This window comes from Lepus europaeus, chromosome 23 (assembly GCF_033115175.1).
Source record: "Lepus europaeus isolate LE1 chromosome 23, mLepTim1.pri, whole genome shotgun sequence".
In the NCBI taxonomy this organism is placed as follows: domain Eukaryota; kingdom Metazoa; phylum Chordata; class Mammalia; order Lagomorpha; family Leporidae; genus Lepus; species Lepus europaeus.
The window spans coordinates 28,476,866-28,503,248 of NC_084849.1; the positions used below are offsets into that span (position 1 = coordinate 28,476,866).

Sequence of the window (26,383 nt, forward strand, 5' to 3'; positions counted from 1 at the left end):
CAGGCAGGTGGCCTGCAGGGCATTAGGACTGGACTGGAAAAGCGGACCACAGCCCAGCGGCACCCCGGCCAGCAAGCAGCTATTGTCCTGGCTGGCTGGCTGGTGAGGCCTGGCCGGAGCCCTGCACAGTTTGCCTGTGATCTCTGAAAAACAGTTCTGAGGCTAAAATTGTTTATTTTACACCAAGATGGTCTCAGGTGCTCCTTTCAATCGCTGGGGCTTCAGAGAAAAGGCAAATACAGGAGGCGGGTAGGGGACAGGTGCTGTGGGCACCGTCAGACCAGGTCCCTGCGCCGGCTCCGCAGGAGCTGGGGGCACAGGCCAGCCGGCACTGTGGGCCAGCCACAGGGCGTGGCCGCCTGCTCTCATGTCATCTGGTGTCAGTGCGTACTACATACTAAAATTCATGAAGTCGTTCATAAAAACAGTCTGCAGCAGGCAGGCACAGCAGGGTCCACGGCTGCCTGTGAGCTACCAGCTTCTACGTGTAGTCACTTTGCGTTGATCCTGAAGCATCCATTCAGGCCCCAGAGCAGCCTCCCGGGAAGAGCTGCGGCTGGGCGTGTGTGCTGCAGCTGTGGCTGTGTGTGCACCAGACCCCCACCATCTGGCCCAGGCCGTCGGCACACCGGCCACAGTGAAGGACGCGGGCTGGCAGCCAGATGCTGCAGAGAGGCCGGTGGTCTCCCTGGAGTGCAGCTGGCAGGCCCTGGCCCTGGCCCACGCCACCGCCTCACACGTCCACAGTGCACAGGGGCTCGCCGCCAGGCTGAGCAGATGCCACGATCGACATCTTGGGCTTCTTCCGAGTCTCCTCCTGGAAGGACAACAAAGGTTAGCGAAGCCAAGGAAGGCTTGGCCAGAGGGACTCGGCCGGGGACCAGGAGGCCTACAGGCCAGAGGGCACCAGGCCTGTGAGGCCAGCCAGGCAAGGGGGACACAGCTGAGGAAAGGCCGGGCTGCCACAGCGCATCACACACCACAGACACCGCCAGAAGTGCAGTGGGTCAGCATGGCTCCCAGGTCCCATCAGCCCTCCCCCTCCAGCCAGGGCCACTGCCCTCTCCTGGGACAGGCTGGCCAGTCCTGCTAGCTCTAGCTAGACAAGGACCACACCCACCACAGGGCAGGCAGGGCTAAGGCCACAGCTACAGGACAGACGCTCGGGGCCCCTAAGGCCCAGAGGCAGGGTCGTGTGTGACCACCCAAAATAGAGCCTGGGGACAGAGCCCTCTCTGGGGTGGGTGTCCAAAGTGGCTTTACAGAACTTTCCTGGAACCTAGTCCTGCTCCCCAAGCCCTGCAGATTCCCACGGGCTTGGCCTCAGCTCTGGCACCACGTCAGGACAGAGGCCGCCCCTCACCCCGCAGGCCGGCCTGCCAGCGCTCGAACTAAAGCAGGGGTTTTCTAGACGTAGCCCTACGTGCTGCAGCTCAGAGAAGAGCGCCTCTCATCTGGAAGGGGGTTCCAGGCATGCTGAGGGCCCCGAGGGCCTACTGCCCCGCGGTGGGGCGGGGAGCAGCGCGCACCCGCTCCTCGGCCAGCCTCTTCATCTCCTCCTGGAGCTTGCTCAGGATGTGCAGGTTGGGCTTGTTCTTCTTGGCGTACTGCTGCAGCTCGATCACGCTCTTGTCCGAGGTCTCCTGGGGAGCACACGCCTTGCTCTCGGGACTGCGGGGCAGCACAGTGTCCCACGACTCCAGCGCGGGGGTGGGGCGCCTGCTGTGCCCAGCGCGCCTCCAGAACTGACCACCGGCAGCGGGGGAGGGGGCTCCCGCCACGGCCCAGCTCTGCTCAGCCCCTTCCTGTCTCGCCATGAGCCATCCCCAGGGGTCCCACAGCCAGCCGGAGCGCGGCGGTGCACAGAACTGCCCCCGCGGGTGGAAGCCTGGCTGGCTTCTCTTCCCTCGGGCTCAGGCGGGACTACGCACAGCACAGGCGGCAGCTATGTCTACACTGCCCCTCACTTCCCACAGCCCCCTGACTGGCCTGGCGGCCCACAGCCACCCCAGAGCTCGCCCAACCTGCACCCCTAGCACCCCTCCTCCTGTGGGGATGCCAGTCAGCCGAGGCTGGGGAAACACGACACAGCAAACACACACCTCCCAGCGCTCCCTGCCACCCCTCGGTGTGGGCACTGGTTTACGTGGCAAAAACAGGAGGAACAAGACAGGAGACACACCCTTCAGCTAAAGGCCACAGGCTCACCCCCAGCCCCTGGGGTCCCTCAGGGAAGCTCAGTGCAGCCCTCTGTGGCAGGGGGGCGAGGGTCTGGCTCGCACCAGCGTCTCCTGCCATCTCTACACGGCCCGGCAGCACTCACACTTGGGAAATGACCCCGGGCATGGCATGGAGCGCTCTGGGGCAGCTCTGGGGCAGGCGGAGCCGGGGCAGAGCCGCGGTCCTCACGCCTGTCCAGGGAGGGGCCGTCACCTGCTTGACCAGCTTGCTGCTCTCGCGGCCGTACATGCGCAGTAAGGAGCCCCAGTTCTTGACGTGTGGGTGCAGCAGCTGGAGGATCTTCTGGGAGGCCAGCTGCTTGCCAACTCTCTTGTTCTTGCCTGTGAGAGGAGCATGCGTGGAGAGGGCGTCCCGTGCGCCTGCGGCCTGGCACTGTGCAGGCAGCCGGAGCCTGCTACAGGAGGGCCTAGGCGCCCTGCCACCACGCTGGGCACCTGAGTCTTGTGGCCTTCGGCGACGGGGCCTCCCACCCTCCACCAGCCCACAGCTCAGAGTGGCAGCAGCACCACCCGGGGACACGGGGGTGCCGCTGGGGTAAGGGGGGACACCAGATGCTGTCCAGACGAGGGACAGCAAGGTTAGCCAAGGCGCTCGCCCAGCCTGCCCACTCAGGAGCGCCTCAGCGGGGAAGCCCAGGGCTCCCGGGGCCACGTGTGGCCAGGCAGTTTCCCAGGGCCTTGTCACTTGCACAAAACTGCTCTGAGTTATTCGGGCATCCAACAAAGGTAAGTTTCGGACACAGGAGCCCAGAGACCAAATTGCGGAGGGCAGGTGAGGGGCAGGCGTGGTGCAGAACCCCTGCCTGCAGTGCTGGGAGACCGGCCTCCCCTCCTGCCACAGGGCACAGGCCGCACAGGCATAGGCTCCACACTGCTACAGCTGGGGAGAGGGCCAGGGTGGTGGCGGGGCAGAGCTGGGGAGCCCGCGCGGGGAGCGGGAGCGGGGTCCTTACACCACCCGCGCACTGTGTGCTTGCCGCACGCCATGACGTATTCGCTCTTCTGGTTTTTCCCAGGAACCACCTCGAACTTGATGGATGTGTCCCCCATTCCATGGTTTCTACAAGAGCCAAGACAAGGTGGCATGGAGCAGCGAGCAGAGAACGGGACTCCTGGGGAGGGCTGCTCGGGGACGCTCCCCACCTGCTTCGCGGCAGGCGGGGGAGCCTCCATCCTCCCCACACAATCCCACGGGCTCCGCCCAGGAGGAACGGCCGGGAGCTCCTGCCTTACCTTTTAAGGCACTCGTGGAGGATCTGATACGGAGACAACAGCCCAGCCTTGCTGGTCAGCTCGTAGACCCGCGAGTCCTCGATGCTGATGTGGTTAAAGTACTGCAACACCAAGCGGACACTGTGAGTCCCGGCCCGGCCGCCGTCCCCGGACACTTTCGCTGGGACCCCGCCTCCTCGTTCTCACTGACAGAGGGACAACCAGAGGCCGAGGCTTGAGGGGGGAGCCTTCTGGAAATCACAGGCGAGGGAAGTCGGGCACCTTGCAAAGTCCAGCTCTCCGAGGCCAGAGGCCCCACGGAGACGCCGGCCCAGACTGCGACGGGCGGTCTGGCCTGGCCAGCGTCTCCAAGACAAATCACAGGTACAGCCCTACAGCTCCGGCCCAAGCACGTCCAAGGGAGCCGGCTGGGAGAGCAAGGGTCTCCCTGCGCCCCCCCTGGATGCCACCGGCGGCCCCGGGCACATATCCCCCGGCTTGTGGCAGCTCCACTCCAACCTTCACTTGGCTCCTCTCCCCTCCCGTCACAGGGACGCCATCAGGCTGACTACTACTATGTTTCCCAGGCTGCACTGCGACAGGCCCTTCTGGGAACCTGATGGAGCCCAGCACGAGGTGGCCCGGGACTGGGCAGAGAGTCGCTTTTCCCAGCTGACAAGCAAGCACCAGACACCAAACGGAGCGGCCGCCCAGCCAGAGGGGTGCGCGCCAAGCTCACAGCCGTCACAGGGCTGGCCCCAGCCTTGGAAAGCACAGACTACCGGAATCTACCCAACAAGTGAGATCCGTAGGTGAGAACCCAGGCTCGGAGGGCTTTCTTGGAGCGGACCACCAAACACGTAGGTAAGGGAAGACCGGACTCTGTACAGACTCCTTCCAAATCCCAGCAAAGCTGGACGGCTGCCAGCTCATCTCGCGACGCTACCTGCACCGCACGACGGCCTGGCACTCGGGGCGGATGCCCAGGAGCTCAGATGTGGACCCTGCACACACAGCGGGAGCAGACTGGCGCCGTTAACACAGCCCAAGGCTCGCCCGCTGCCCAGCCGGGGTCAGCCCCGGAACGGACTGAAAACACAGAATCAACTCACTAAACTTTTGTATTTTAAAAAGGCTAAATAAAAAAAAAAGAAAATGAAAAGATCAACAGACACAGAAAGGGTGCGTGGAAAAAACAGAGAAGGCACAGGACAACCCCACGGCCTTTCTCGACACTCGGCACACAGGACAACCCCACGGCCTTTCTCGACACTCGGCACAGGACAACCCCACGGCCTTTCTCGACACTCGGCACAGGACAACCCCACGGCCTTTCTCGACACTCGGCACACAGGACAACCCCACGGCCTTTCTCGACACTCGGCACACAGGACAACCCCACGGCCTTTCTCGACACTCGGCACAGGACAACCCCACGGCCTTTCTCGACACTCGGCACAGGACAACCCCACGGCCTTTCTCGACACTCGGCACAGGACAACCCCACGGCCTTTCTCGACACTCGGCACACAGGACAACCCCACGGCCTTTCTCGACACTCGGCACAGGACAACCCCACGGCCTTTCTCGACACTCGGCACAGGACAGAGGGCCTTTCAGCCTGCTGCAGGCAGCTGCAGAAGAAAGGCCTGGATGCCGCCCTCCCAGAAACAGAGAGGAGGCTCCGCCCTCCCCACGCTACCGCAGGCGAAGACCCGGGGGTCGGGGCGCCCGGATCGGAAGAGGAGCGTTCACAAGGGACAGATCCGGACCTAGGAAATCCAAGAAATCCACAGGGAAGTGAGAGACGTAAAGGAGTTTAGCAAAGGGAAGACACAAGGCTGACACAGACGACCCTCGGTTCCTCCACAAGGCTAGCAGTGAACAAGCAGGCAGAAACCGGATTCAGCTCCCGGCTCCGGCCTGGCCCAGCCCCAGTCAATGCTGCTGCCATTTGGGGAGTGAAGCAACAGATGGAAAAATCTCCATGTCACTCCCTCTCTAACTCTGCCTTTCCATCTTCACACACACACACACACACACACACGATGCTGCCTGGGACAGGGACCCCAGCACGTGCTGACCTGCCTGGGTCGTGTCCCAGCCCTACTCCAGCTCCAGCTTCCTGTTGATGCGCGCGCCGGGACAGAGCAGGTGCTGGCTCGGGGCTGGCATCCCTGCCCCCCGCCTGGGAGACCCAGCTGGAGCCGAGCTCCTGCCTTTGACATGGGCCAGCCCCATGTGGACCAGACAGGAGAGCTGTCTCTTCTCTGCCTGTAAGGGAATTGTTCAAAAGGAGGCAGAAACTCCTCAAGCACGTCTATCTCCGTGGTAGTGGGGAGCCTTACCCAAGGTGAAGTCTATCTGGACTTCGACTCCAACACCCACAGCGCCTAAAAACCTGGAGGGCTTCTGTTTACCCGGCGCCACCCACACCTGAGCTCATGCCACTGAGGCAGCTCAGGAGGGGGTCCCGGCGAAGGTGAGGACGCTCAGCCCCACCTCCTGACCGCAGCGGTGGTGGTGGTGAGGATGCCTCTGGAAGGGGGCGGCGCTCCTCGCTGCGGAGCACAGCTGCGGGCCACGACACAGGTGCACCCGGCTCCGCGGGGACAGAGGCTCCTACGTGCAGGATCCTTCCGGAATTCCTAAGTGTCACCTGCTATGTGTGTCCTGTACAATACACAGCTATCACAACTAAAATGGTCTCCTGAATCCTCTGAGTTTCTCCGGCAACTAACAAGCCCAGAGGGGTCGTGGGAACCTTCCTGGCAGAGGCGGGCGGGAAGCTGGCCCCGCCAGCCACAGGCATCTTAACTGGGGGCTGCCGAGAGGGCCTGTTCCCTCGGGACATGCTACACGAACTCCCGGGAGAAGGCACCAGGTGAACCAGCGCACGGCCTCGGCGGCCGGGAGCAGCCATGTGGAGCCCTCCCACACGCCTCCTCCCCAGGGGAGCTTCCTTCCAGAGCCCCTTCAGGAAGGCGCCCCCGCTGCCCAGGAGAGCCTGGCCCCACCCACGCCTGCAGGGAGGCAGCCGCGCCAGCAGCCCCGTCCTCAGCGGGGGACTCTCGCCAACAGGAGAGCAGTCACCCCCACAGGGAGCTCACTCAGAAATTAGGTTGAAACGCACCTCTTCCTGGGGAGGACAGTATTCCAGGAGGCTACAGTTTTGGACTAAGCTCCTGCATTAAGGCCCAACAGCCCTGGCTGAAAACCAAGATGGAGTCACTGATGCTCAAAGCTCCAAGCCACTAAGCTGAAACTAAGCTGTTTGTGTGACCTGCAGAGCAATCAGCAGAGTAGCAGCCAAAGCCGCCACGCAGGGCCGGGGCAGCGGGGCGTGACCTGCCGTGAACCAGTTGCTGTCCCGCTGCTGTCGCCGTGCCCTCCTCCCAGGGACAGCCCGTCTACTGTGCTTCCTGTCTGTAAAGCCGACCTCCTCTGCTCAGCCCCTCCAGGGAACGAAGACTACACCTGCTGCAAGTGGGACCTTCCACCTGCCAGTGCTCCATCCATGACAAAATAAACTACATACGGGACAGAGGACACAGCCAGAGAGCTACTTCACACTATCATGGGCAGCTGACTGCATAACTGTAGCAGTCCACAAAGACTGGGGAAAATGTTTTTTTAAATTTATTTATTTACTTGAAAGTCAGAATTAGAGAAAGAGAGAGAGACCTTCCATCCACCGGTTCAACCCCCAGTTGCCTGCAGTGGCCAGGGCTGGGCCAGGCCGAAGCCAGGAGCTTCTTCCAGGTCTCCCACATGGGTGCAGGGGCCCAAGCACTTGAGCCATCTTCTGCTGCTTTTCCCAGGCCACTAGCAGGGAGCTGGATAAGTAGTGGAACAGCCGGGACAAAAACTGGCGCCCATACGGGATGCAAGCATCGCAGGCGCAGCTCTACCCATTACACCACAAGGTAGGTCCCAAGATTGGAAAATTTGAAGATTCATTCTGAAAAACTGTTTTGGTGGACCAAGGACCTCCAAACCGGACACAAGACAAGAACGCTCGGTGTCGCCTTCCTCAGCTCTCTGGAAATCACACGAGGGCTCTCAACAGTCGTAGGAGCATCAGGCAGGAAAACGGCTGCCTCTCGCTGACAACAGGAGCTGCCCTACTCTTGTCCCCTCTCCCAGCTCTGTGGCAGCCCCTGAAGAAGGCTCCCCCCAGGGCCCTGACCTTGACCCACCAGCTCCCTGGCAAAGGCTCCCGGGAGGACACGTCTCTCTGGCCCGCTCCAAGCTCAGCGGGTGCCCAGGAGCCCAGGGCTTTGGTTCAAGGTAACCAGCTGTCACTGTCTCACACTGCAGCTGCCTGAGGCTACAACACCAGCTGGGCAAACAAGAGGCCGGCAGCTGAACCAGGGCTGCACGGCAGACTCTGAGCAGCACACCCCTGCCCTGGCTGTCCCACAGGCCCTGTGCAGGTGGAAGGACAGGGCTGGGCTGCTTTGTTGTGGCAGTGAGCTAGGAGAGACAGGGAAACAGGGAATGGGAACATACAGACGGCCTGCCCTGCGGAGGGAGAGCAGTCACTATAAGCTGATCCCGAGAAAGCTGGACCGACCAAGGGCTTTATGTCTCCTGTAACAGACACCTCGAAGAAGGAAAAGACACAGCAAGTATGAGACAGCGTCCCACCGGAGACCATCAACAGAGGGAAGTATTCTCTCCCGGAGCTAGCCAGCGCACAAGAAGGTCGGGCAGCGAGAACCCCCAGTCTGAGAACCTGGGAGACAAAAGAATGAAGAGAAAGAACGGCGCCTCGGGAACCTGCGGGATACCAGGGCTAGACTACGGCCCTCCCTCCCCACGTTTAATAAACGGCACTAGTTAGGGACTGGCATTGTGGCACAGCAGGTTAAAGCAGCCCTTGTGATGCCGACACCCCATGTGAGCATGCCAGCTCCAGGGCTGGCTGCTCTGCTCCCCACCCAGCTCCCTGCACACGTGCCAGGGAATGCAGCGGAAGGCGCCCCAGCAGCTTGGGCCCCGCCACCCATCCAGGAGACCCACATGGAGTTTCTAGCTCCTGGGTTCCGCTGGGTTCAGACCGGAGTACTGTGGCCACTTGGGGAGTAAACTAGCAGAGGGAAGACACCTCTCTCTCCCCCTCTCCCTGTCTCTATCACCATCCACTCCCCGCGTGTGTCATTCTGCCTTTCAAACAAGTAAATGTCAAAAAACAACAAAACATAAATCTACAAGAAGCTCAACAAACTTCAACAAAACAAACTGGCAACTGGACACATCCGTGGCAGGCAGGACAAAGAGAATCCTGCCAATAGGAAGAGAAGTGAGGTATAACATCCCAGCATGCCTCAGAAGCTTAACAGCCAACTTCTCATCCTAAACTGGAAGTCAGGAAGCAGTGGGATGACCAATTCTTTTTTTTTTTTTTTTTTTTTTTAAGGATTTATTTATTTCAAAGTCAGAGTTACACAGAGAGAGGAGGAGAGAAAAGTCTTCCATCCACTGGCTCACTCTCCAGTTGGGAGCAACGCCCAGAGTGACGCCAATCCAAAGCCAGGAGCCAGGAACATTTTCTGGGTCTCCCACGCGAGTGCAGGGGCCCAAGGACTTGGGCCATCTTCTACTGCTTTCCCAGGCCACAGCAGAGAGCTGGATGGGAAGTGGAGCAGCGGGGACTAGAACCAGCGCCCATATGGGATGCCGGCACTGCAGGCAGCAGCCTCACCTGCTACACCACAGTGCCGGCCCAGGTGGGATGGCCAATTCTTATTAGCAATAAATGGCAATCAAGAATTCTGTATCCAGCAAAAACTATACTTCAAACATAAAGGAGAAATGAAGACATTACAGGCAAACCAAAACAGGATTCACTGGAGTAGGCCAGCCCTGCCAGAAGCACCTAAGAGCCCTCGGTCTGAAATAAAAGGACTCTGTACGCAGCAGCGCAAATCCAAAGAATCGAGAGCACCGTGGGGGCCGGTGCTGTACCATAGCAGGTAGAACCGCCACCTGCAGAGCCAGCAGACCACATGGGCGCTGCTTCAAGACCTGGCTGCTCCACTTCCCATCAAGCGCTCTGCTATGGCCTGAAAAAGCAGTAGAAGATGGCCCAAGTCCTTGGGCCTCTGTACCCATGTGGGAGACCTGGAAGAAGCTCCTGGCTCCTGATCGGTGCAGCTCCAGCCATTGCAGCCAACTGGGGAGTGAACCAGCAGATGGAAGACCCCCCCTCCTTAACTCTGACTTTCAAATAAATAAATCTTAAAAAAACAAAAGGATAGGCCAGCGCCGTGGCTCACTAGGCTAGTCCTCCGCCTGCGGCACCAGTACCCCAAGTTCTAGTCCTAGTCGGGGCGCCGGATTCTGTCCTGGTTGCTCCTCTTCCAGGCCAGCTCTCAGCTGTGGCCCGGGAAGGCAGTGGAGGATGGCCCAAGTCCTTGGGCCCTGCACCCGCATGGGAGACCAGGAGAAGCACCTGGCTCCTGGCTTCGGATCAGCGTGGTGCACCGGTCGCAGTGCGCCGGCCGCAGCAGCCATTGGAGGGTGAACCAACAGTAAAAGGAAGACCTTTCTCTCTGTCTCTCTCTCTCTCACTGTCCACTCTGTCAAAAAATAAAAATAAAAAAAAGGACAGTATACAATGTTTTTCGCTTGCAACACCAGTTTTCCTCCCGATTTTAAAGACAGCTTCCTAGAGTAATACTTGCAAGCATCTGTCAGTGACGCCTAACACACAGATGACACGTCACAGAAACAGTGAAAGGCAGAAAGAACTATATAGAAGCAGAGTTCCTGCAGGCAACTGAAATTAGCTGGCATTAATCTGAATGAGACTGCCAAAAGTTTAAATGTTACTGGAATTCCCAGGGCAACCACTAAGAAAATATCTACTGAAAAATACAGTTACAAGAGGCAAGCGAATTAAAAATGATACGTTAGAAAGTACTCACTTAACACAAAAGGCAGTAACGAAGGGACTAAGAAACCAAAAACAGCCCAGGACCAGAGAGCAAGCCCAATGTCATGATCACACTGGCTAAACATTCTGATTGGGAGGTAAAAATTGACAGGCAGATCTTAAAAATCCAATTAAGTGTTGTCTACAGCAGACACACTTTAGATTCAAAGACATATAGGTTGAGAGTGGAAGGATGGCAAGCTAGCCCACGTAAAAGCAGCCAGCAGCTAGGCTAATATCAGACCAAATGGACTCTGAGGCCAAACAACAAACAAGGGCTATTTTATAATCACAAGTAGATCCGCCCTTCAAGGTGACTTAACTATTATAAACATGTATGTTCCTAACAACGGCCCTAAAATACATGAAGCAAAAACAGACCGAATTAATTAAAGGAAGCAGGCAGGTCAACAATATTGAGAGACTGCAATATCTCACTCTAAAAATGGATTTAAAAAAAAAAAAAAACTAGGCAGAAGACCCCTAAGGAAAGAGAACGAAGAAAGCATCAATTGCCCAAGCTAAGACAGCTGGAACACGCCACCCAGTAATGGCAGCCACATACTCTGCCAAGGTCCAGGTCAGACCATATGTTAGGTCCTTTTTTTTTTTCTTTCTTAAGATTTCTTTATTTATTTGAAAGGCAGAGTTAGAGAGAGAGGGGAGGGAGGGAGGGAGAGAGAGAGAGAGAGAGAGAGGTGTTCCATGCACTGGTTCTCTCTCCAAATGGCTGCAACGGCCAGAGCTGGACTGATCTGAAGCCAGGAGCCAGAAGTTTCTTCTGCGTCTCCCACGTGGATGCAGGGCCCCAAGGATTTGGGCCATCTTCTACTGCTTTCCCAGGCCATAACAGGGAGCTGGATCGGAACAGGAGCAGCCGGGACTTGAACCGGTGCCCATATAGGATCCCAGCACTGCAGGTGGCGGCTCTACCTGCTACGCCACAGTGCCAGTACCATGTTAGGTCTTTTTAAAATTTTTTTTATTTTTATTTTTTATTTTTTGACAGGCAGAGTGGATAGTGAGAGAGAGAGAGAGACAGAAAGGTCTTCCTTTGCCGTTGGTTCACCCTCCAATGGCCACTGTGGTTGGCGCACCGCACTGATCTGAAGCCAGGAGCCAGGTACTTATTCTGGTCTCCCATGGGGTGCAGGGCCCAAGCACTTGGACCATCCTCCACTGCACTCCCGGGTCACAGCAGAGAGCTAGCCTGGAAGAAGGGCAACCGGGACAGAATCCGGCGCCCCAACCGGGACTAGAACCCGATGTGCCGGCGCCGCAAGGCGGAGGATTAGCCTGTTGAGCCACAGCGCCAGCCCCATGTTAGGTCTTAAAACAAGCCTCAATAAACTTGCAAGGACAGAAATCACAGAGACCACACTTCCCAGTCACAGTAGAATGAAATCAGAAACCAGTACCTAAAATTAGGAAAATTCACAAGTATGTGAAAATTAAACATGCCTAAAATAACCAATGGTTCAAAGATGAAATCTTCAGATGAGAAATATCGTGAGGCTGGCATTGTGGCATGGCAGGTAGAGCCGTTGTCTGCGATGCGAGCATCCCACATGGGCTCTGGTGTGTGTCCTGGCTGCTCCACTTCTGACCCAACTGCCTGCTGCGGCCTGGGAAAGCAGCAGAGGATGGCTGAAGTGCCTGGACCCCTGCCCCCGCGTGGGAGACCCAGAACCTCCCAGCTCCTGCTTTCCGCTTGGCCCAGCCCCAGTAGCCACTTGGGGACTGACCCAGTGAAAGGAAGATCTCTCTCTCTCTCTGTAACTCTGCTGTTGAGGTCATTTGTGCTGTGTGCCAATAGATATCCCACCCTCCCCATAACTCTTTCAAATAAATAAACCATTGTTTTAAAAATATTACACGCCAGGATTTGTCCCAGGAATGCAAACTTGGTTTAAAATTCAAACTAATACCCATACAGAGAAACACAAACGCCACAGGATCACGGGAGCAGCGTGAGCCAATATTCAGCATTCATTCCTAATAAAATCTCAGCACAATGAGAACACGAGCAGGTTCATCCGTGGGTGAGAAGTCGCGGTCACCAGGACCCGTGCTGCTCCCACTCAGGGAGGGTCCAGCGTCGGTGACCACGCAGAGTCGGAAAGCACAGCAGTGGTGGCCGCAACGGCTAACGGGGCCAGGGCTGCTTCGGAGCCAGCTGCTACGGCTGGGCCACTCTGAGCACACGGCAGCCCAGGATGTAAACCGGAAAGGCTGGACCCGAGGGCACACAAATCTATCTCAAAGCTGACACAGACGGCGCGTCCTTCAGAGTCGGAGAAAGCCCTGCTACAGGCAAGCACAGACCCAGTCACGCCGCTCACACCTGGCGCTGCAGACGGCCTCCGAGCGCACGCCCACCACAGGCCGGCACACGGCCACGGTCAGCGCGGCACAGCACACGGAAGACACCTGTCCCAGCAGGGGGCGCCAGGACGGCACCGCTCACCTCCAGCTCCTCGCTGTCTTTGGGCTTTTCCTCAGAGGTCTGCTTGACGAAGTCGGGGATGAGGATCTCCAGTGTGGCGCGGGCTGCGGAGGGAAAACGGCCGAGGCTGAGGCCAGAGCCGAAGGCGCTGCCTCCCCTCCGATGGCCCAGTGGGCACTTGACAGACGCGGGGTCTGGAGAAGACAGAGCAGGTGGGGACGGAGAGAGAGCGGGTGGCCGCACCGAGCATGGGACTTGATCTGAAGTCCCTGCAGCGGGCAAGGGAATGGCTCCGGCCTGTGTTCTAGCGGTGGCTGAGGGGGCAGCTCAGCAGGACCTGGCCCCAGGAGGGCGGCCTGACAGCAGGGGGTCCAGACCACGGGGCAGCGGCAGTGGCTGCCGTGGGCAGGGAGACATCTGGAGGTACACTGTCTGCAGAGCCCACGTGACGAGGGAGCAGGAAGTGGATTGTAGCACACAGTGGCAGGGCCACGCCCAAGATGTCTCCACCCCAAGCCAGGCCCTGCCGGTGGCCACAGTATTGAGGTCTCCCTGGTGACTGGAGCAGGCAGGCGAGCCAGGAACAGGGAAGGACAGAGGGCGAGCGTGATGAGGAAGCTCTCCGCCACATCTCCGCACTGCTCACTGAAAGCAAGCGACGCCGAGGGACACTGAGTCCCGGGGCCTGGGGTACACTGGCCCCCTGCAGCGCGCGCCACGCCTGGGAGTCACAGGGGCTCCGGGGAAAGGATGCCACCCTCTAGTATGGCTGGGTACGGCAACAGGGCAAGGCCCAGTCCAGAAAGCAGAGGGCGCGAATCCAGACACGAGCTTTTGGAGGTGAGCCGTGCTGCGCGCGGGGCCACATCCATATCTGTGCCCCTAGCAGACCTGCTGTCACTCGGCGAACGCTTTACCCCACTGGAGCCTCTGCCAGTGAGAGCGACACTTGAAAAGTCCAAGCAGGTGACCAACAAGACGTGTGCCCCTGCCACCCCACCCTGCCGCCCGGGGGCGTCTGTCACTGGGCAAGCGCGTTACCAGCTTTATTCTTCGCGAGCTTCTTGCTGCTTGCTGTTCCAGAGCCGTAAGTCACACCGTCAATGGTCACCGAGGCACCGAAGGGCTCACTTGGGTTCTCTGAAATAAAATGACTGTTTTAAGCGCCCTCGCCAAGGCCGGGAAAGCCTGAGAACCCGTACGCACTAATACAGACTGCCCACACCAGCAGACAGCGAGAAGTGTGTGCTCGCCTGAGGGGCCTGGGGCAGACGGCAACAGAGGGCACAGCTGGGGACGTCACAAGAAACCGGGGACCACAGGACAGTGCGCTGCAGGCAGAGGTGCCCACAACAGGGACCAAGGTCTGTGACAGAGACACAGGGCTGTCGTGGTGGGGAAGCCCGAGAGCCAAAGAAGCCACACCCACGAGGACGAGTGAGCCCTAGGCTGCCCGCAGAGACAGACTGCAGGACGAGCAGGCCCGAGGGCCCTTCCCCGACCTGGGCGCACCAGGAGACCAGGGAAGGACGGAGGGGGCAGAGCCGCTCGCCCTCCGACAGGGCGCACCTCTGCCTGCACCCCGCTCGTCTCGGGCCTTCTCTCTCACCTCCATGCCAGAGGAACGGGGCTCCCGGGCAGCGCAGACCACAGTGGCGCGCGTGCTTCTTCAGAGCCGCAGTGGGGAGGGGTGAGACTCACCACATTCGAAGAAGTTGTACACGGGGCGGACCTTGAGCACGCGCTGCATGTACTCGTGCAGGATGCAGACCTCCGACTTCCCGTTGGGGTTGATGACAAACTCTGTGACAAGACACCACACCCCACCAGCAACAGCGTGAGCCGCCGTGAGCTGGCCTCGGCCACCCGGCTGAGAGGGGCTCACCACCGTGAACGTGGCGGACAAACACTAGCTTTGAATCAAACTCAACTCATTCACCAAATGTACATGCTAAACCCAACAAGCTAAACAGGGACGTAGCTTAGTGGTTAAGAGGCCCACACTTAACCACAGGGCTGGTGCTGCGGCGTAGTGGGTAAAACTGCCACGTGCAGTACTGGCATCCTAACGTGGGCACCGGTTCCAGTCCTGGCCGCTCCACTTCCGATCCAGCTCCCAGCTGTGGCCTGGGAAAGCAGTAGAAGATGGCCCAAGTCCTTGGGCCCCTGCACTGACATGGGAGACCAAAAAGAAGCTCCTGGCTTCTGACTGGTACAGCTCCAGCCATTGAGCCGTTTGGAGAATAAACCAGTGGATGAAAGACCTCTCTCTCTCTCTCTCTGCCTATGCCTCTCTCTAACTCAGCCTTTCGAATAAATAAATCTAAAAAAAAAAAAAAAAAAAGAGGCCCACACCTCACACTGAAGCCCCTGCCCAGTGCAGACCCTGGGAAGCAGTGAGTTGGGCCCTTGCCGGGTGGAAGACCTGGCTGGAGTTCCTGGCTCCCAGCTTCAGCCAGGCCAGTGCCAGCCACTGTGGGCACTGGGAGTGAACAAGCAGACAACAGCCCTGTCTCTGGAATAAATCAACAGCAGCAGCACCGCGTGACCCACCTTTCTTGGTGGGCGCGTCTTGCACCGACAGAGTGATGAGCTTCTGATTGGCCGGCAGGATGGGCCTCTCCGACTCGGCCTGCTTCCGCTTCATCTCGCGGTTGAACTGCCGCCGCTCGGCCCACGTCCTGAACTTCTTCACAGTGACTTGCTCAAAGTCGAAACGCTTCTCCAGGTAGCTGCGAAACTCCTCGAGATCTGCCGAGGTGGACCAGAGAGCCAAGTCACTCAAGGCAGGAACCCTGCCCACTCCTGGCCCAGCGGCCAAGGCCAGGGCCGCCCCCGGTGCCCGGGTCCCTTTCCTCATTCCTGTCGCTCTGCCAGTGCAAGTCAGTCTCACGGACCCATCCTTGGGGTATCTTTCTACTTTATTTGGGGCAAGAACAGGAATACAAAAAATAGAAACAAGCAAACAAAAAAACGAGAGGGCCTTCAGCCTTTTCTCTCCATATTCAAACCAAAGCCGGACTGCCCACAGCCGCCTGGCACCGCCCGCTGCTTCCACACTCACGTGTCCGGGGAGCTCCCTACCTGAGGGCCCTACGCTCATCCTGCTCCCACCACACACAGCTCTGCCAGGGCCACCTCACACAGAGGAGTTAGGAGACCAGCTGGGCAGCCATCCAGAGACAAGCACAAATCCGGAGAACAGAAGTCCCTGTGCCCCTGCCCGCACTGAGGCGGGAACCAAGACTGGAACAGGCAGAACGGAGCGGCAAGACCCAGCAGGCAGGATGAGAGCACCCTGCGTGCGTCCAGAGAGCGACCGCAGGGCTGAAGCAGCGGGGACCGTCCAGAGCGCGCAGCAGTTCCCCAGCAGTGAGCCTCAGGCCAAGGCCTCTCGGAACTCCTCCGACAAACCAGAACACACCCCACGAGCACGCTGCTCTGAAAAAGCGGGGCTTAGGAGTCAGATGGGCAAGCAAAGAGAAAGGGCTGGGGCCACGTGCACTGTCCCCACAGCAGCCCAGCCATGCAGAGCCTGGGACACACGCAGACACCGCCAAGGACGAGGGAGGACCACTCTCGGGGAACTTACCCACCGATTCGTCTTTGCACACTTCAACTTTGGCCTTCACCTGCCCCAGGGCCCCAGGGGCCGCTTCGGCCCCCAGGGGGTCCTTCTCATCTGGGGGCCCCGAGTCGGTGCCCATGGCGTCGGGCTCCTCCAGGGGGAACTCCAGCTCCGCGGATCGGCTCAGGGGCTTGACGGGGGACCCCTCCCCGCTGGGGCTGATGTCGCTGCTCTGCTCCCGTTCCTCATTGTCCTTCATTTTCTTGTAGTGCAGACAGGGGATGCTACTCAGAGGAGGGTCGTGTTTCTGCAGACAGCGAGATGGCAACAGGAAGTGTAAGGACGACCCCGTCAATCCGGAAACGCGAGGCCTCTCGTCAGAGCAGCGGGCGCACGGTGCGCAAGCCTGAGTGTGCGACTCATGTCTCCCCTACCCGTATGCTTCCCGTTCCCAGGAAGTACGGTCTGGACCAGGTGACCACCCGAGACTCTCTGTGCAGGTACACAGGGACTCCGGAGTTGTGGAACGTCATGATCCAGCCGTCGGGGAGAGGCTCTGTGGGAGGGCGGCCACGACCTGCAGGGAGACAAGAAGCCCTGATGGCTGTATGGACACCCGGAGCGGGCATCCGGTGCAGCATCAGGACACGGCGCAGCGAGCCCTCGGCCCAGATCAGTGCCTGGCTAGAGCGCAGTCCTGGCGCCGCTTCTGATTTACTTCCTGCTGAGGAGAAGCAGGTGACGGCTCCAGAGCTCGGGTCCCTGCGCCCACAGGGGAGACGGGGATTGCGTTCTAGGCATTTGGGTGTGGGTCTGCAGGTGAGATCTCCGTCTCTGCCTTTCAAATAAACAAAAATCAGCAAAAATTTTAAAACAGGGGCTGGTGTTGTGGCATAGCGGGTTAAGTCGCTTGCATGCAAGGCCAGCATCCCACATCAGGTTGCTGGTTCGAGTCTCAGCTGCTTGGCTTCCAGGCCAGCTTCCTGCTGATGCGCCTGTGAAGGGGGTGGAAGACGGCCACTGCCACCCACATGGGAGACTGGGTGGCGTTCTGGGCTCCTGGCTTCAGCCTGACCCATCCCCAGCTAATGTAGCCACTGGAGGAGTGAACCAGCGGATGGGAAATCTGTCTCTCCCTTTCAAATAAACAAATAGATCCTTAAAACAAATTTGAAATAAATAAAAGCACTTAGTATTGTCCCCAAGGTGCCTCCACACACAGAACTGCTCTGTCCGTATGCCTATTTACTGCCCCTGTCCCCCTTGCTCCCTCTACTGTACTCTCTGGCCTAGGATTGCGTGTGGTGCAAGGTGGGAGCCCTGGGACAGGTCTGTGCCAGATACAGGCCACAGCCTTGGCTCCAGCCTCCATCTGGTAGGCACCACAGACTGGGCCATTTCCTTGCCAACCTCTCTGGTAGGCAGAGGCACCCCTGGGAACCAGATGAGCTTTGCTAATAGAGCGAGTGTCCGCTGGCTGATTCTCCAGGGGCAGGTGACAGGTGCCTATCAGAACTGAGCGGCACGCTCTCACCAAAGTGCTTTTAAAAGACTGCTTCACATGAACACATCCTGAGGTCAGCTGTAAGATTCCACGCCCACCCTCTGCTTCACTGAACAGGCAGTAGTGCGGAGAAGGTTTCAAACGAATAACTATTCACCTGCCACCTGCCACTGAAAGATCTGACTGCTGGCAAAAGCACGAGATCTACTGAAAACCTAATCTTCTCACAGGGGTTGGGAGTAACTAAAAATGAAGAAGCAAAAGGGGAAAAAAAGCACGTGAAATCTAAGAAAATGTACGTGATGGGGGCCGGTGCTATGGCATACTGGGTAAAGCCACCACATCCAGAGCTGGCATCCCATATGAGCGCCGGTTCAAGCCCCAGCTGCTCCACTTCCGATCCAGCTCTCTGCTATGGCCTGAGAAGGCAGCAGAAGACGGCCCAGGTCCTTGGGCCCCTGCACCCATGTGGGAGACCTGAAGGAGCTCCTGGCTCCTGGCTTCAGATTGGCCCAGCTCCAGCAGTCATGGCCATGTGGCAGGGGAGTGAACCAGTGGATGGAAGACCTGTCTGTCTGTCTCTCTCTCTCTCTTACTGCCTCTAACTCTGCCTTTCAAGTAAATAAATAAGTCTTTTAAAAAAGAAAATATACACGATGAAAACAGTTGTCAGTGACTCCGAACTGGTTCCCCGCCCAGCGGTCCGACCCTGGGTTCACCCCTACACAGAGGCCGCATCAGCTGCCACACCTGGGAGGGAGCATTGCAGGCTAGGAGTGCACGTACACATGGGGCCCTCTCTCCATGGGCTTGGACCAAGAAGGCGCCAACTTCCACCAGCTCTGAGCCAAGTCAGGAGAAACAGCAACAGAGAGGCCAGCATTGAGGTGCGGCAGATGAAGCCGGCACCACAGCGCCGGCATCCCATATGGGCACCGGCATCCCATATGGGCACCGTTGGAGTCCCGGCTGCTCCACTTCCCATCCAGCTTCACCGCCAATGTGCCCGGGAAAGCTGCGGCAGTGGCCCACGTGCTCAGGCCCCTGCACCCACGTGGGAGACCAGGTTGGAGTTCCTGGCTCCTGGCTTCGGCCTGGCTGAGCCCAGGTTGTTGGGGCCATTTGGGGAATGAACCAGCAGATGAAGATCTGTCTCTGTTTTATCCCTCTCAATCTGCCACTCTGCCTTTTGAATCAATAGATAAATAAATGAATGAATGATAAACGGATCTTTAAAAAACAAAGAAAGAAAAGCTGACAGAATGCACAGCCACATACAACACGGGAGCACAGCTGGTCCAGGCCACTCCTCGGTGAAGAGGAGCTGTCTGGGGTGGCCACCGGGGTGAGGCCCTGCTGCGGCTCGTGCCAGGCAGGCAGGTGTATGGTGTACGGCAGCGACGTGGTTTACCTGCTGAGAGGGAGACGACAGAAACCACAGGAAGAGGCCCTGCGGCACTCGCCCAGAAGCTGCCGCACCAGCAACTGCCTGTCCCCATGCCCTCCTGCTCAACCACTACCCATGGGCAGCAGCCGTGCCCAGTGCTGCCAATTCATCCCTTCAGAGGCTCCTCCCCCACTGTCCTCCCCAGTCGTCCCTGCCACCTTCTGCAGCTGCCCGAGCCAGGGGTCTCACCCGTGTGCCGGAGCACCCATGCCATCTCTTTAGCCCTCTACTGAGCCCGTCACCTCCACCAGGATGCCTCAGCGGTCCCTCCAGGAGCCCACAGAAACCAGCCCTGCCTCCACCTGCACCTGCAGCACAGCGATGATGGAGCCTCACCGTACAACTCTGGATACCTCCCGACTGCTCTCCCCACCGTGCCCCACCCCACTGCCAAGGCTTCCATGCGCTTCCGTACCAGCCCGCCCGAACCACACTCGCCACGCCATGGCCCCAGGAGCAATGTCTCTGAACTAACACGAGGTCCCAGCGTCTGCCTACTTCTGGTGGCCTCCGCAACACCTGGTGCAGGGGCAGCACTCAGAGCACGGCCATCGCCTGCCTGTCTCCTCTGGCTCGGCCTCCAGGCCCACTGGCTGCCAGTCTTGTCCTCAGGGTTCCCTTCCTGATCCCATCAGAAAGCCCCTCCGGGTTCCTCTGCAGCGCGCCCACCACTCGGTGCCACCCATGGCCCTCACGGGTCCAGCACCTGGGCCGCGCACCCCTGTGCGTCCTGGGCCTGGCTGCCTTCTCCCTGCAGTCCTGCCCTGTACCACGTGCCTCTGGCCACGTGGCCGTCTGGGCCTTCGCTGAGGGAACAGGTGCACTCCCGCGGCCCTGCGAAGGTGTGCGCCTTCCTGGCCCGCTTACTTTTGAGCACTGTCTTGATCTTGGTCATCATCGGCTGCACGCTTGTCTCCCCATCAGACGCGTGGTCGCTGTCTCCTCCATATTTCTCGTCCATTCGCCTCTTTTTAGGAGCGCAAAGGCCTTCCTCCAGCAAAGCGTCCACGTCGTTGTCAAAGTCATCCTACAAAACACGCCGTTCAGACGCCACAGCCCCCCGTGCCCACTCCTGCGCCACGGCGACCTCAGCAGCACCAGTGAGGACAGAGCCAGGGCGGCGGCCCTCTCGGGGGGCCCAGCCGTAGCCTCAGGGCATGTGCCCATTTGAAGAGCGACAAAGGAGGCCCCCTGCCCCGCGCGGGCCGACCAGAGGAGTGCAGGCTTCTCCGCAGCGCCGGCCCCCTGGGGCTGGGCGAAGGCAACAGGGCCGCCCTCAGCCCCACGCGCCCCCACGCGCCGCGGAAGCCGCGGAGAGACACTGCAAAGAGCCGGCCCGCCCAGCCTCCCCGCACGCGCTCTTCTCCAGCCTCCCGTGCAGCTCCGCTTTGGTTTTTGTTCGTTGTTGTTTTTTAAACTTCCCTGCTTTGCACAGATGCCGCCATTCCCCGAGCTTGCTCAGAGCCCTCCGCAGAGGGACCGCCAACATACCTCGTAGGAGAAATTCAAGGCCTCTTCGTCCGCTCTGTCTCTCTGAACGATTGCTTTGGCCGCGAACCCGCCTGCGCCTTCTTCATCTAGCTCCAAAGTGTCAGTAAAATCTTCTACCTCATCGAGCACCGCGTACTCCACTCTCTTTTCCTGATCCAGCTCACTCTCCTCAGCCTTCTTATCCACGCTCTCACCCCCCAGGCCTACCCCGTTCGCAACGCTCCCGCCAAAGGGACAAGCATGCACGTCTCCACTGCCGGGACTAAGGAGCGGGCCGCACTCGGCCCGAGCGTCGCGCTCCGCTCCCGTGTACAGCACCTTCCTGTCCTTACTCCTGCAGCTCTCGGTAAAGCTCACGCTAATCTTTACATCCTTAAGCAACTTAAGGTCAGGGGAGAACTTCCGGACCGCAGGGGCGTGCCGGGCGGTGCGCGGGCTGTGGCCACTACAGTTCGGGTCTATGAGGAGGCGGCCCTTAGAGAAGGATCCTCTGCAGAGAAGCGAAGCTCCGTAGAAGTCGAACGGGTCCTCAGCAGGGGGTTCGGACTGTCCATCACCACCAGAGCCAACGTCCATTACCTCGGCATCACTGGACGTTTGCAGGGGAGGTGGTGGAGACTGTTCACGGGCCAGCGCTGGGAAGGAGCGAGCTCGGCTCTCCGTCACCGCTTCTCCTGCGGCCTCTCGCGGGAGCGGAGAGGCACTCTCACACGTCTCCATATTAAAAGCGGGTAAGACTACTTTAAAAGACCAGAGTTGGTTTTTTTTTTTTCCAAAAACAAAAACCTTACTTAAATCTATAGCGCTAACATGCACGAGTCCGTGGAGACCCGGGGCCGTCCCGGCCGCGGTGCGCTGGCGGCTTAGTCAAGCTGGCCACATTGCTCTTTTCATTAATGTAGACAGCTTTTAGAACCACTGCCTCAATTATTGGAAATCACAATGCACTCAGCTTAAGTGACTGGCGGCTACGCGAGTCGGTCTTCAGGCCAAAGCGGCCCCTCTCTTCTTGCACCTGCAAAGAGATTTAAAACTCCCGTCACGAAACGACAGACCTCTGCGCCGCCCTGGCCCCACGGTAAGAGTCGGGCGCCACTCGCCGTGCAAGCAGCTGCAAACAGGACTGCCCAGGACAGCCGTCCAGGCGTCAGAACACGCTACCTTCACTCCCTTTCTTCAGAAGCTAGGTTAGAATTCGAGCCCGAGCTAAGTATTTTATTAACTGCCCACATTTCATTCCTTCTTCAAGAGCACCCAAACCACAGACTCTCAAAGCTCAAAAAAGATTAAAAACAAAAAATGCACACTGAACTGCATGGCAGCATTCCCCTAACTCAGCCAGCAACGGGAAGCCAGCAGGGACGGGAGGCCGCCCCTCCGGAACACCCAAAGTGTGCACGGCCTCCCTCCGGCCACCAGAGGGACGTGAATCCACTCACCTGCAAGGCTGGGTCAGAGGGCCAGCGCGAGACCCTCAGCTCAGCTCTGCGGCACTAGGGGGCCTCAGGGCAGGGACCCCGGGGCTCTCCTGGGCCCCAGCGCGGCACGTGGACGGGGGCAGGGACGCAGCGGCTGAGGTCACCAGAGTTGGAGGCACAGCTCTCTTCCCGGGAGAGAGGGACGGGGCTGCGGGGAGGGGAGCCTGCTGGGGCTGGGGGAGGAGGCGCGGGGGACGGAGGGAACCAAGGCAGAGAGAGTCCCGGTGCCTCGTGGAGCCTGGCTCCATCCTGGAGGCACCAAGGAGCCACCCAGGGTGAAGAGACTCTCGCGCCACAGGCAGGTCCCTTCTCAAGGAAGCACACAGCCAGCTGTGCCAGTCTCTCCAGGTCAGGGGACAACGGCATGACAGGGACCCTGGGGGTGCCAAGAACGGAGTCACAGGGCTCCCTGCCCTTGCCGACCCACTGGCAGCGGAGAGCAGAGGGGAGGAGCTGAAGGCCAGTAAGTGAGGTCCTGCCCGGAGGGACACAGGTGTTCCAGCACCCAGCAGGGGCCTCCAGGCAGGCCTGCCCGACAGCTGCGAGTCCACGGCTGGGGAGCTGCGAGGCCGCCCAGACAGGCGGCTCTGAAGACTCACTAGAGAGGAAGCACGAAGAGAGGGCCGGGCCGGGCCGAGGCGGGGGGCAGGCCCAGCGGTGCCGTCGTCAGGGCAGGAGCGGACCATGCAGGCACACGCGCACGCACATGCACATGCCATGCTCACCGCTGCAGACGCACACGCATGCCACACCCACGTGGGACACGGCTTGCGCCCCACAGATCCCCGCAAGAACAGGAGGCAGCAGCCGTCACACTCCCACCAGTGAGGGGACAGCGGCAGCGGCTGTGCTTTGCGGGGACACAATGCGACAGGCAGAGCCTCGTGTTGGCTTCGATTCACTCAACAAACCCCTCCGAGGGAGGCACTGCCCCCAAGACACAAGGTCCCCAGGGCCTGGACACGGCTGGAAGGGCATTTCACTTCCTGTTCTGAGACATCCCAACACTGCTGAATTCCGTGAGAATTCAGGGTACCGAAGGTGTATCCATCCAAAGTGACTGGGGTGGAGGGAGCCAGCAGACGGTGGCGGCCGGGAAGCGCAGCCAGGCAAGCCCAGGCCACCAAGTGGAGCAGAGCCAGCCCCCTGCAGGCGGGAGAGGCCACGTGCACGCCCAGATGACAAATGGGACCCTGGAAAGCCCATCGGGTGATTCTGGGGCAGAAACAAAACCCAAGGTGAAGCCGCGAGGAGGTGGGGGGACCAGAGACAAGCAGGGGTGCAGGATGGGGAGGCCCGCTGCCCTGAAGAGGCAGCCAGCACAGAGCAAAGACGGCAACAACCGCGGCGGGGGCTCTGAAGAGGCGCAGGGGCCAGGAGGCACAGAACGTAGGAGCGGGGTGCTTGGGAGGGCGGGCAGCATGGCCAGCCCGAGCTTGGGCGAGGGCCGTACATCCCTGAGAGCTTTCTCTCCCCATCAACAAGAGTTTGCTCCAACACCTTCCGCGTGGCGCACACAGGCCACTCTGGAACACAACCCATGGGGCTCATATTTTGAGCACGAGTAACCACGAAGAAAAATTAAGAAATGTCCAAGCTCAAACAAAGCAAAGAATAGGGCTGGGGAAGGGGAGGCAGCTCAGACAGGACAGCCAGCGAAGGCAGAGGGGCAGGAGGCGGGACATTCCAGGGGACATCAAGAGAAAGAGCCCAGGGACAGGAGTGGGGGGGGGGGGGCTAACTCCAGCAGTGCGTCCGGGGCAGGACAGAGGGTCAGGCCAGCGAAGGCAAGCACGCATGGCCACCACTAGGCTCTTATCCTGAGGTGGGTCACTGGTCCGAGCAGTGACGTCACACGGCCCGAGGCCCCTCAGCGTACTCTCAGGTCTTCGCACACCCACTCTGTCAGCCCTCACAGCACTGAGCCTCGCTCAAGGCCACACAGCGAGCACAGGGAGGAGCCGCTTCGCCTCCACGGACAGCTGACCTCAGTCTACACCACTTGGGATTTTCATAAAGGTACTTCAAAAAGTTTGCGGAAAAGCACAAAGAGTCGGCTTGGGGCAGGTGTTTCAAAGAGTGGTTAAGAACCAACCTTCCAGGCCCCTACCCCTGCCGAAGGAGCACCTGGGTCACTCCGCTCCGGATTCCAGGCTCCTGCTAAAGCAACAGCTGGGCTCCTGCCCCTCACGGGGGAGACAGGACTGAGTCCCTTGGCTCCCAGCCTCGGCCTGACCCAGCCCTGGGCGCTGCAGACTCTGGGGAGTGAACCAGCAGACGGGAGCTCTGTCTGTCTCTCTCTGCTTCTCAAAATGTGAAAAGAGAAAAAGAGGGGAACACTGGGCCCAGCATACCCAGCACCTGGAGGCAGCTTGACAGCTCAAGCGGTTGGGTTCCTAGCACCCATGGCGCAGGCCTGGACGGAGCCCTGGCTGTGGCCTGGGTCCTGGCTCAGGACTGGCCCTCGAGGCCATCACAGGTATTTGGGGGAGTAAACCAGCACATGGGGTTTCTCTTTCCCCCTCCTCAAATACACTTTTCCCACAGATGTCTATGTCAGTGAACAACTTTTTCCAACCATGCAGTCTTTCATAATACATGCTTTCCATGAACTTTCTGAAAACCTCACCTATGCATTTACTCCAAAAAAAAATTGGAGGGGGGCCATCAAAATGAACTTCTCTCTTCATTCCATCACCTACAACCTTTCTGAAGTGTCCTTCCACCATCACACAGCTAACAAGATCGTTTTGTGTCCAAAAGACAAAAAAACAACCTGCAGGTGAGGGGGTGGGGCTGAGGGTTCGAGCAAAGAGGAGGCGGAGGCTCACCAGGCCGCTCGGCCAGGACCTTAAGCTGCAGAGAGGCGGAACACTGGAGACGCAAGGTGAGCTCAAGGCTTCCTGGGGACGCGGGAGTAAGAGCAACAGAGGTGCGGGTGGTCTGGACAGGGGCGGAATCAAAAGTAACCACACATGGGGACGTGCAAGAGGCCGGGGCTCCGAAGGGAGGCCAGAGCCAGGATCGTGAAAGACACAGAGGAAACTGCATTGAGGCCAGGGGGCTCCCATGTCCCAACTCCAAGGTCACCAGGCGGCCTCCATCAGACGCCCCGGACAGTGCTCCCCTGCAGCGGCTGGCCACAGAGGGCTCAAAGGGAGGCCCGCAGGCCCTGCAGCCCACGGAGCACACGGCCAGCCGCAAGCCCGGCCCTACCAACTGGACCGCGAGCCAGGCGCGGACGCACAGCGCCCCTGGACAGCACCCTTCGCTGCAGCCTCCCGCCCAACCCAGCGGCAATGACCTCATCCAGTCCTTTTGTCATCCTCCAGCCGGGCCTCGCGTCCTGTGCGGCCGCCGGGTTTAACGGGGCGGGGTGGCGAGCGGCTGAACGGGGGTGGGCACTGGCCGCCGTGCACCCGCAAACCAGGGACATGCAAGCATGCGAAACGGCAAATCCGGTTCCTACCACGAGCAACCCAAGTCCGCCGGAGGGCACCTGACAGGTATGGCTGTCAACAGGTTGCCGCCTTCCCGTTTCTCTCTACCACGCTCACGGTTAGCAAACAGAACCACATCCCGACGGCTGGCAGGGCGCTCAGTCCGTGAGCGTTTGGTGGAGAGAAAAGACTCAGGCGACTTCTCGGGGTCCCCACGCTACCCGTGCCGGGCAGCGTCCAGGGCCAGCGCCGTCCCCGTCCGCCCCTTCCGCGCCTGAGGCGACACTGCGCCTGCGGGCCACCCGGGTAAGGGTCTCCATAGCTGGGCGGGTGGCGACGAGCACCAGGGACCCCCGGGCCCGGATCGACCCCGGCCCGGGCCCCCGCGGCCATATTGCCTGACAAAGGCTGGGACTCCGCGTGGCCCGGCCCGGCCCGCGCCCCGTCCGCAGCCCGGGCCCGCGGCCTCGGCCCGGAGGGACGGAGGGAAGGGTGCGCAGGCCGCAGCGCCCGCCCGCCCGCCCGCGGGGCGCCCCTCGCGCCCCGCACCTACCTGCGCCGCCCGCGGCCTGCCCGAGCCGCCCGCAGCCCGACCGCAGCGGGGAGAACCTCACCGC

General features: G+C 59.7%; 1 protein-coding gene across 2 annotated transcripts; it reads right to left on the bottom strand.

Annotated features, from left to right (window-relative positions):
- Nucleotides 1-3: 3 nt before the first annotated feature.
- DGCR8 (DGCR8 microprocessor complex subunit) lies at nt 4-26,383 on the bottom strand. Of its 2 annotated transcripts, none has more exons than XM_062182398.1 (14): nt 26,320-26,383; nt 20,849-21,863; nt 20,225-20,384; nt 16,841-16,983; nt 16,431-16,713; nt 15,392-15,589; nt 14,540-14,641; nt 13,880-13,978; nt 12,860-12,942; nt 3,474-3,574; nt 3,194-3,300; nt 2,434-2,561; nt 1,530-1,640; nt 4-817 (listed from the first exon to the last, which is right to left on the bottom strand). In XM_062182398.1, exons 2-14 carry the CDS (start codon nt 21,566-21,568, stop codon nt 734-736), a joined length of 2,319 nt encoding a protein of 772 aa, XP_062038382.1. In that variant the 5' UTR covers nt 21,569-21,863; nt 26,320-26,383; the 3' UTR covers nt 4-733. The 2 variants fall into 2 exon arrangements, with proteins under 2 accessions (XP_062038382.1, XP_062038381.1); XM_062182397.1 differs by having other exon boundaries at nt 1,530-1,643; nt 26,320-26,382.

Excerpts from the sequence above, each read along its gene's own strand:
- DGCR8 (XM_062182397.1), bottom strand. The coding sequence starts at position 21,568 with ATGGAGACGTGTGAGAGTGCCTCTCCGCTCCCGCGAGAGGCCGCAGGA. Across the intron at positions 2,562-3,193 it reads GCACACAGTGCGCGGGTGGT|GCAAGAACAAGAGAGTTGGC; the intron begins GTAAGGACCCCG and ends CTCCTCTCACAG. Across the intron at positions 1,644-2,433 it reads GCAGCAAGCTGGTCAAGCAG|GAGACCTCGGACAAGAGCGT; the intron begins GTGACGGCCCCT and ends TGTGCTCCCCAG.